Here is a 10,987-nt window from a genome sequence, read left to right on the forward strand (position 1 = left end):
CCCTGAATTCAAGACTTATAAAGCTATAATAATCTTGACATACAAATAGATCAGGGAACAGAGTCCAGAAACAGACACACAAATATACGAATAACTGGTTTCAACAAAGATGCCAAACCACTTTAGTAGAGAAAGGATAGTTTTTTTCAACAAATGGTCCTAGAATAATTGGATATCTATACACACAAAAAAAAAAATTGAGATCCATACCTCTCACTAGATGTGGAATTAACTCAAAATGGACTATAAACCTAATTGTAAAATCTAAAACTACAAAACTTCTAGGAAAAAAAAATAATCAAAGAAAATCTTTGGTTTAGGCAAAGGCTTCTTAGATATTGTGCCTAAAGCACAATCCATAAAAGGAAAAAAATGATAAACTGGAATTGAAATTTAAAACTTCTGTTCTTTTTTTTTTTTTAAACTTCTGTTCTTTGAAATCACCGTTAAGAGAATGAAAAGACAAGCCCCAACATGGGAGAAAATATTTGCCAATGATATATCTGATAAGGAGCTAGTATCCAGAATATATAAAGAACTCATAAAAATCAATAATAAGAAAAAACAATTTTAAAAATGTGCAAAAGATATGAACAGATACCTCACCAAAGAAGATCTACAGATGGCAAGTAAGCACATAAGATGCTCTCATTAGTCATTAGGGAAATGCAAAATAAAATCACAATGAGATACCACTACACACCTATTAGAACCGCTAAAATTTAAGACTGACCATACCAAGGGTTGATGAGGGTGTAAATTAACTGGAACATTCATACCCTGCTGGTGGGAATGTAAAAGATACAACTACTTTGAAAAAGAGTTTTGTCATTTTGTTAGAAATCTATACTGAAGGAAAGTGGCTCAGTTAGTTGCCTGGGGACAGGGAGAGGCAGCGGAAAGGAGAGGGAGGGAATACAAAGGGGCACATGAAACTTTTGAGTGTGATTGATACTTTTATGATCTTGATTGTGGTGATAGTTTAAGAGGTGCATATATATGTCCAAACTTTTTAAATTGTACAGTTTATTGCATGTCAATTATACCCCAATAAAGCTCTTAAAAATAATTTTTAAGAAAAAATTACAATTGTAATAATTCATTATGAAAGTGCTAAAAAGTAAAAATAGTGCTATAAGAGTACATAACGAGGGGTCACATAGTCTGAGGAGTCAGAAAAGCTTCCTTTAGACACTAGTATAAGTATAAAATTCAAAGGATGCTTAGTAATAAGTCAAGCAAAGACCACATAGGAAAGACGGTTCAGAGAGATGTATGCATATGTGTAAAATGCCCTGAGTCCAAAAGGAATGTGACACTTTCAAGGAACTTTAAAAGACCCAGGCAGGAAAACAGGAAGGGTGAGTCTGATCTGCTAAAGGAACCAAATTATGTAGACACATGGTCTTGAAAACCATGCTAGTACAAGCAATTTATCAATTTAGGATCCTAGAAACACTCAATTTAAATTATTTTAAAATCTATTGTGTGATTTTATGGTTTAATAATGTAAAAAGAACCCATGGATATAAATTACATATTATAATCTTAGTTTGAAATAAAGAAGACCTGGGGACAGGGAATATTCAATTTAACTTTATAGTTACTGATAGCTTCCCTATTATTATTAAAAAGGATTCCAAATATGTGCATGTGTGTATATGTGTGTGTGTGTGTGTGCGCGTGTGTGTGTGTGTGTGTGTATACACACATATGTTGGGGTTGTTTTATTTTTAATAATAACTTAGGGAATGGGGGCTTCCCTGGTGGCGCAGTGGTTGAGAGTTCGCCTGCCAATGCAGGGGACACGGGTTCGTGCCCCGGTCCGGGAAGATCCCACATGCCGCGGAGCAGCTGGGCCCGTGAGCCATGGCCGCTGAGCCTGCGCGTCTGGAGCCTGTGCTCCGCAACGGGAGAGGCCACAACAGTAAGAGGCCCGCGTACTGCAAAAAATAATAACTTAGGGAAAATATTGACACATTTAACCCTGCCACTTTCTGTTTACAATAGCAACCTCACTCCTGATATTATATCTTCATTTTGCTGTCAAAATAGAAATAGACTACTTCCATTATAAATCTGTGAAATTCATTATCCATACTTGACTGACTTAAGAGATTTTAAAAATATCTATATACATTAAACACACAATAAGATTTAATAGATGATTTTAGAGAAACAGTCAATAAATCTGTTTTAATAATAAATATACATTTATAAAATATTCACAATATAATGAGTTATTTTCCAATCTCAGAACGTTAATATCAGCTACTTTGTTTACCTAAGAGAAATTAGAAGTCTTAGGTTTCTAAGTCACATAAGCAAGAAAATGTCTGAGTTTGAACTCAAATTATTAATTTATATAAACATAAATCTCAACTACTCTACAAAAATAATTCTAAAGAACTGGCTTCTAATAGAGAATGTTATTCATTCAAATAGGTTATAGTAAAACATTTTCTACTCCAATGTGATACTAAGCTACCCACGTAAATGTAATTCAAATTTGCATATATCATATCCTTGATTATTATATTTCAAATTGGCACTGTCCTCTCTGATTCTCAGTCCTAAGTCTTTTAGTCCAGCTTTAGCTGATGATCGGTGTTCGTTCTGTTTTACCTATGAGAGGAATGGCTTGTAATTCTGAGAGTTTTATTCTCTTCAAATGGAAACAGAAGACTGAAATCAATCCTAAGAGAACTGAAGTACCACTCTTGATACCATATTTGCTTCTGCATTTCTCCCTCCAACCATCAATCTTCTGTTCTAAAGAAGCATTTGAAGGATACTCATTCCCTAGTGAAATCCCTACAGTAGGAAAAAGCTATGTTACCATGGAACCAGCCAATTAATTTTGACACCTGCTTACCAAGATTGATCATTTTTGATGTCTGTTTGTTAGGTGGCTATCCTTCAGTTAAGTAAAAGATTTTCAAGATAATTAATGAAGTGAAAATTTCCAGTTAAAGTCTTTCCCACTGTGCTATTACTTCAAATGCTGGATAAAACAAGCCACCATCCTCAAATAAACCTTTCTTAGCTTAGCATGTACTTTACCAGGAAGAAATCTTTTCTTCTAAATTGATTCTTCCGTTTAACATTAAATACCACTTTTTTCTTGACGCTAAGAGAATACATAACAAAACACAGAGTTGTACCAGTTATATTTACTCTAACTAATAGCTTGTATTCCACAGAGAAATGAAAAAGTACTTACTAATAGGGTACAATGAATCATAGGAAACAGCTTCCAAGGAAATGAATATTCAATGATTAGTCCAGGGTTTATTGTTATTTAACTATATCTATATAAAAAAAAAAACTAGTCCTCTTTTACTCACTAATGTATCTTTCACAAACACCAACCATCTCTCTATATTATTTAAGCTGATTTTAACTTGATCTGTGATCTTTCCTACTAACTGAGACAACCTCTGCTAGTGAGGTTACAGGCTGCTGATCTGGCTGATTAGCAATTCCACTACTATAAAATGTAGACAGAAGCTTCTCAGGACTGCAGCAATTTCTGTCCTCTTTAGAGAAATGGAGCAATTCCACCCACCCAAAGGCCAATGTCCCTAACTTACACATGAATCAGGCAATCTTCCTATTTATGTACCAAAGGATATAAAAAATGGATGTGGCTTTTTTCATTGTTGACTATCAGTTCATATGTTCAAAATCCTCTCTTGCTAGGTAAAGAGGCTGGCTGTTATGATCAAAGCAAAAGTTTAAAAACATTTAATTTATAAAGACTGCTAACACAAGCACAGTTCGATAAGATATCTTTGCAGACCTTGAAACACTTTTTTAAACTTTTAATTAGTACCTCCACCAAATTTTTTTTAAATATAAAACTACAGTACTATGGCTACTTTGTGAAATTATGAAGCTAGGAAACATTTTAACTTATTGCTACAGATGAATTTCATAAAACTTCATTCTGAGATTTCACTTCCAAAAATCTCCTGTCAATTAATTTAAACAGTAAGATCTACTTAAATTAAAAAGTCCCATTTTTAAAAATACATTTTTACAATGAGTTTTCAGGGGCACTGTCTTAACTGGCAAGTTTTTTTTCAAAAAGAGGAAAATATGCTGTTTAAAACTCCCAGGAAATTTTCCTATAATACATTATTAGCAGGTGAACCATATTCCTATCTTTGCCTTAGAGCCCAAGAGACAGTTCAGTTAGATTTTGCTATCACCCTGACAACAAGTAATCTACATAGTGCAATTTCAGAGCTACTAACCCAGCCAGCAAACTTCATGTGAAGTACCTAGAAAACCAAGAAGCTGAGGTACTTAGTGACTGTTATGTGCAAGTTGTCAGATGGACACCCTACTGGCCTCAACTATCTTATCTGCTGCTCCCCCCACATTCACCCATTTCTTTTCATATCAGACAGCAACGCAACAAACATCAACCAATGGAGGAAAGTATCTTTACTGTTGTAAAGCAAGCTGCTTAGGGCCTTGAGCTTCAAAAAAACGAAAGTGCTGCTCCCACACAACAGCTGATAGTCAAAGAACCAGTTAGAAAAATCTTTTATCTCCACCACATTAAAAAGTCCAGGTATTTCATCCTCTTATCTAACCCAAAGTCACTCTTGTATTTCTCAATTCAAGACTGTCCTCGCAAATTCAACATAGTATATTGGCTTAAAGTAAATGTTCTAGAGTTAGACTGGCTGATTTGGACTGCCTCGATTTCCCTCTGTAAAACCGGTATAGTAATTCTAGTAACTCAGAGTTGGTGTGAGAAACAAACGAGGTAACCCACGTAATGGGCTCAGAACAGTGTTTGGCACATAGTAAGGCCATCATAAACTCTACTTATGATCACTATTACTAAATACACTAACATGTTAGCAGTGCTTACCTCTAGAGAGGGGAGTAGGATGGGGAAAAGGGAGGTACTGGTAGACCAGAACTTTTAACCTTTAAACTTCCGTATTGTTTGAATGCTTCACAATGCGCAAGTATTTCACGAGTTACGTGCATAATTTTTGATTAAAAAATAGTGTCCTAACAAAATGGTGTTTGGCACCGTAACTGAATGTGAAAATTTTGACGATCAGGGGACCAGAGTCGCTGCGGACAGGTGGACCATCGGGAAAGGCTTCGCATCCACGGCGGTCGGTGCGAGACGCAGGGCCCGAAGTCCCCGAGGCGCGAGGGCTGGAGGGGGACAGCGCGGGCCCCGCTCCCGCAGCGCTGCGGGTCGCTCCCAGTCGGGGGACCCGGGGCCGAGAGAAGGGGGGAGGCCGCGACGGATGCGGGGCAGGGCTGAGGTTCGGGGTCCGGCGAAGGCACTTACTTGAACCTGCCCTGGCAGTGCTGGCACTGGTCCCCCACCCAGCCCGGGTCGCAGAGGCAGGTGGAGTTGACACAGCGGCCCGAGAAGCAGGAGCCGGTCCTCTCGCAGAGCTTGGACTGGGACACCTGCGCGTAGAGCGCCAGGTAGAGGAAGCCATAGCACAGCAGCCAGCTGTTCCCGTCCAGCAGCCAGAAGGAGGCGCCGCCGCCACCGCCGCCCGCCGGCCGAGCTTTCCACGGCCCCGGGGCCGCCGGCTGCGGGTGACCAGTGCGGGCCCGGCCCCCCGGTTCCATCTTTCCCAGCGCCCCTGCCCGGCCGGGATGCGCTCTCGGGCGCCTACAGGGATGCTTCGGAGGGGAAATCTAGCCGGAGAGGAGAACACCGCGCCGCTGCCGCCGCCGCTTCTCCTCCTCACCGGCGCCTGCTCCAGTCCCGCTCCCTGGTCAGGAGGGACAGATCCCAGACGCTGTCGCCTCCGCTCGGCTCCCTCCAGTCGCACTCGGGCATCGCCTCTCCGTCTCCTGACCTTGTCCGCGGCAGGCCGAGCCCACCGCCACGGCGCCCCGGGCCGGGCCGGAGGCGGGGAGCAGGAGATGCAGGCTGCGCGGGGCGCTCCGGAGGGGACCTGCGGGAGGGGGAGGGGGACCCAGCGCGCAGCCCCGCCTCGCCCACGGCTCGCGCCAACCTCCTCAGCTCCCAGCCCGGCGCGCCCGGGAGGGCGGGGGCCACGGGAGCCCCGAGGTGGGCGCGCCCAACGCGGGAGGGGGGACTAGGGAAGCGGGGTTCAGCCTCGCCCGCCCCGGCCGGCCGCCGGCGGCCCCCCAGAAGCCATTTTCTCTCCGGTAACGTTAGCCAGATGCCGGTGCTGCCTTTAGAGCCCGCGGGGTGCTGCGCCGCCTCCCCCACTCGCGCGTGTCTCCGCTCCTCCCCACACAGGCCCTGCGCGTGGTCTCGCCCCGCCCCTACCGGGACCAGGGACTCCTACGCGCGTCCGCACAACCCGGCCCGCCGGCTGAGGGGAGAGCGGCCCGCCAGGTGTGGCACGCGGGCCCGCCGTACCCTTCCCCTCGGCGTGCCTGGGAAGTCGGCCCCGCTCGCAGCGGGCCTCCTGAGCCCCCCCAGACGAAAGATCAGATCGGGACCGGCTTCGCAGCTTCAGCAGAAAATAAGCCCTTCCCGTCCGCTGTCTACAGCTGCAAAAGTGCAGCACTTTTCCCCCAGCGCTCCCCGCTTCCTCCGTCCCATCCTCCAGCCTATTTCTTTTTTTCTGAAAAGAGAAAAACTCCAACAACACACAAAGAGCTGAGCATGTGCAGCAGGCAAAAGTCTTAAAGGCACCGCACTCGGACCACTTTGTGGGGTCCGCAAGAACGGAGAGGGGCGGGGGCTAGGGCCTGCGGGGGTCGCGGAGCCGGTTCCGCAGAGGGGCCGCTCCCAGGGGGAGCCATTTCTTGCGCGGAAACAGTGACTCCCCGCCCCCAACAAAGAGCTGCGAGGTTCTGAGCCCCGGGCGCGCCGCCCCTCTCCGACGCTGCCTCGGTACCCCAGGTATCTCCTTTTCTGCTTGTCAGTGTTTCCTCCTCCATCTGGGACAATATTCTGCCTTGAAAAATAATGCAACATCGGGGCTTTTTTCAGAAGAGCAGAAATGATGCCCAGAAAAGAGCCGTTTTTCCTTCCTCGGTAGCAAGCTTTCCTCTTTTAGATGACTTTCCAAGATTTGATGGCATATGCTGAAATTTTTGCTTTGTACTTTTGTGCCTTCACTAAACAGGCTGTTTGAACCCTTGAGAAAGGAAGCCGAACACAAATTGCAGCCTCGTACACTCGAGTCACAGCAATATTTTTGGATCCCCACCAAAGAAGAGCAGGCAGTATGAAAAAGAATTTGAAATCTACCAAAAGCATTTCTGACAGCAAAAGGAGAAAAAGTTTTTGTTGTAACCACACAGTCATAATATTATTATTAAGATTCAATTCATGTATATTTGGGGCATAATGTACCCATGTCATCTCTTTTAATCTGTTATCCCCACTTTGCAGATGAAATCCTCCATTAACCCCATTTTGCAGATGAAGACAGAAAGACTCAAAAAGGTTGAAAGATTTGTCAGACAGGTTAGAAGAAAGCAATGAACCGAGCGTTAAACACAAGTCTGTGCTTTTTCCACTACTTACTAGGCTGTTTCTATTGGCTTTGTTCTAGTTTGGGGAAAAAAATTAAGTGTTGGCTTGGTTTGCAAACACCTCGGCGATGACTTAAGGAGGAAAAAAAGGTCCAGAAAGACGTGGCTCCTTCGGAAGTAAAAAAGAAAAAGGAAAATCATGATTTTCATTTATGGAACAAACAAATCACAATTCCCCCAAAATATCAGTACCAGAAATGTCAGTCTCAAACCTAAAAAGGACAGCTCCTTCTTTTCACATCTTTTCGATATCAGTATGCCCCTTAGAGACTGCTTGGGATGGGGGAGAAGGAGAGGAGAACATTTTGGAACGATAATTAAAAGGAGGAAATTGTTCTGGATCACACCTTTTAATTTCCATGACTAAAATCCGGAACTCTTTCTAGTATTAACCATGCATGAACAAGCCCTGTTGCCTTCTCCATTCTTCTCACGCCAACCAAAGTTTAAAGTCAGCCACATCTTTCTCACATCTAATGTAGAGTTGCTTTCAGACATGTGGAAGGTGGCCAAACTCTTAAAACCATCACTGAGTGTGAAGGTAACTCGATACACAGGAGCCACTTTCACAAGAGAGATCACTGCTCAGCCACATTACTGACGGTAGGCTATATTTAAGCAAAGCGTTTGCCCATTAAAAATATATATCTTTTAATCTTCTAACCACTATAATCAGCTCAGTACTTTAGGTTACACTGAAGAACATGCAGCCCCACAGCCCTCCTCTCAACGTTGCCTTTAGAATCAAGCTGAATATATTAAATTTATATAAAATTATTCTCATAAGGATCTCACAGGATTTGCACTTGCCCTATATCCTGTTTTTCAGTCAGCATTTACTGAGTAACTATTATGAATTTAAGCAGGAGAAAACAAAGATGAATAAAACATGATTTCTACCCCTGGATAAGCTTATCTTTTATTAGGCTTACTAGATTGGGAGTTCCTTGTACAGCTGAGTGGCACATATTTTACAGATGTAGACCCAGAAAACTTAAATGACTTACAATGGTTGCACAAAATAGTGATAAAGCTTGCCCAGACTCTTGACTGATGTTTCAGTATTTTCTTTGATCAAGAAATTGTAAAACTCCAACATGATGTTATCTTTTTTCCAAAGAAGGAGAGTCAGCATCCTAGCTGTGTACACGACACTACAATAATTCATAGTATTGGTAATAGCAGTCATAAATCCAGCAGAAAGGTGAAAATTTACTCCAAAGAGGTGGTAGGGAAAAAGTCAGTTTTACTGAAGTAGGATGAAACTGTTAAGATTGGAATTATCTATTAAAATTGCTCCAAGGGGAAAGATAAGTATATTTTCTCAACAATTAGCCTTATATCAGGACCTTGAGATATTTGGGTGAGTGTGTTTCATTTCCATTCATACCATCTAACAATGGTACTATAAAAGGCAAAAATCTAAGACTTCACGTTGCCAAATTGAAGGAAATGCAATTTTTTTTTTTTTTTAAGAACTAGAAAAATGATAGATCCACTGCTCTGTTGATCGCCATTCACAAAGTCAAAGATCCTATTTGGGCTAATGAACCAAAGGAGCCCCTTCTCAGTTGCTCGACTGAAGAATGATCTTTACTCTGGTTTTTATTCATCATTTGCCTCACAGGAGGCTCCTCAAAGCAGCTAAGGTAATGAGAGCTGTAGATAGCCTGGCCCCAAGAGCCAGAAATGCATTCATTCAAAGGGACCCTTAGTGCAATTGGGGCAGTATTTTTAAGACACTGATAGAGCATTAATGGTCTGTGAGATTAGACAGTAAAAAAAAAAAAAAAAAAAAAAAATCACCTTTAGGTACTCATTAAAACATTATTGATCATATTGAAAATGTTGATATGACTTTGACCTGAAACCCCCCTCCCCGTACCACCAAAATCTAACACTCTGCTTTCGCTTGGATTCATTCTTTTATTCCATCAGTTTCTCTTGCTGTCACACTTGCAAAGACACACGTACAGTCTGATCCTGCCAATTTTTCAACTTAACACATTTCAAGCATATTGTCATAAGTAAATCCAAGGGAATAAATCCAAAGATTCTAAATTTACTATGCTGGGCTAATACATTTTTTTTTAACTGGGAAATAAAATTTAAAAACTAAACTTTTTATCCTAAATATTCAGACTTGCTACCAAAAAAAGTTGATTGCAGCAGTCAATTGCAAAAATTTGTCTTTTGTGAAACCTAATTCAATAAAATTATGGGCTAGGACTTCCTATTAAGCATAGTGGACTAAGTATGTGTATTTACCTCTGCTCTGAACTCTACCAACATGGCAGAAAATGTTGTTTAATTTTTAAAGGTATAGACTCACAATGACAAAGAAAATGAGAACATAACCAACTAGCAGATGAACGATATCAATGTATTTGGAAGAGTCGATTCATTGGAAGGAGGAAAGTGAATGGGGAACTGGTACATGCCTGCAAAGATGAATTATAATAAGGAACAAGCCTGTTTCTCCTGAAGAGCCCAGGAAAGCCTCAGGATTCAGAAGCAAGAGTTACCATGGAAGGTAAAAATGGGGCTTTAGGATGAAAACTGGGGGGAATGGATGAGGGCAATATAAGGACCCACAGTACCCTTCCTCACCCTAAGCAGCTAAAACTAACCCAGACCCAACTCTGACAGGAGGTTAAATCTCTTGAGAAATTGAATCAGAGAGTTTCTAGACTTGGGGCACCAGGGATTATAGAAGGAGGGAGTGAGGTACACAGCTGAAAATGGAGAGATTAAGTGAAAATCTATATATTGAATGGTATCATTTTGCTGCCTCCTTTGCCTACCTGTTCCCAGAACACTATAGCCAACTGAATAACCCCAGGCAGAAACCTGATACCTATCTGCAAAAATTGAATAGTCCAAGAGAAAAGATAATGTCTTTCAGGGTCTCCCAACCAAATGGCAAACCTACAACGACTGAAGCCAAATGGATCACCCTACAATGAAGCCTCTAGTCAATAAGCCCCACTCAATAATGTTTTTCATGACTCCCTCTTAAATATAGACAGCAAAAGTTCATTAGACATAAAATACAGAAACCAAAACAGAGAAAAGGAAATTAGAGAAAACATAGTCAAAGTAATAAGGGAAGGTTTTGCAACCATGAAACAAGTACTGGATACTCTTTAAAAATATAAAAGGACACTCAGGAAACAGAAAAATAAAAAATAGGACAGCCAAAATTAAAATGCAATAGAAAGTTTGGAAGGTGAAGTGTAGGAAATCATCTAGAAATTAGAATACAAGACAAAGAAGGTGTCTCCACTTATAGAGAAGGGAAAAACTAAGAAAATTAGAAGCTTTGTTAAGATTATGTATGATTATAAATTATTTATCATATGAGTACATTTATTAATGTGATAGTACATTAATGCACAACTCCTATGTAGGAGCAGAAAAAAATTGTCTAGATTAATTTATTCAACATAAGAATATTTCCCAGAACTAGACTGAG

The 10,987-nt window shown here is 41.5% G+C and overlaps 1 protein-coding gene across 2 annotated transcripts in view; it reads right to left on the reverse strand.

The window, feature by feature from the left end:
* Positions 1-5,761, reverse strand: part of ATRNL1 (attractin like 1) — a 682,506-nt gene extending 676,745 nt beyond the window's left edge. For both annotated transcript variants that reach the window (XM_067709302.1, XM_067709301.1), the window contains exon 1: positions 5,327-5,761. In XM_067709302.1, coding sequence (XP_067565403.1) covers positions 5,327-5,619 — 293 coding nt within the window. In that variant the 5' untranslated portion in view covers positions 5,620-5,761. The remainder of the gene's footprint in view (positions 1-5,326) is intronic.
* Between the last annotated feature and the right edge of the window lie 5,226 nt (positions 5,762-10,987).

The sequence above is a fragment of the Pseudorca crassidens genome, chromosome 16 (genome assembly GCF_039906515.1).
Source record: "Pseudorca crassidens isolate mPseCra1 chromosome 16, mPseCra1.hap1, whole genome shotgun sequence".
Lineage (NCBI taxonomy): Eukaryota > Metazoa > Chordata > Mammalia > Artiodactyla > Delphinidae > Pseudorca > Pseudorca crassidens.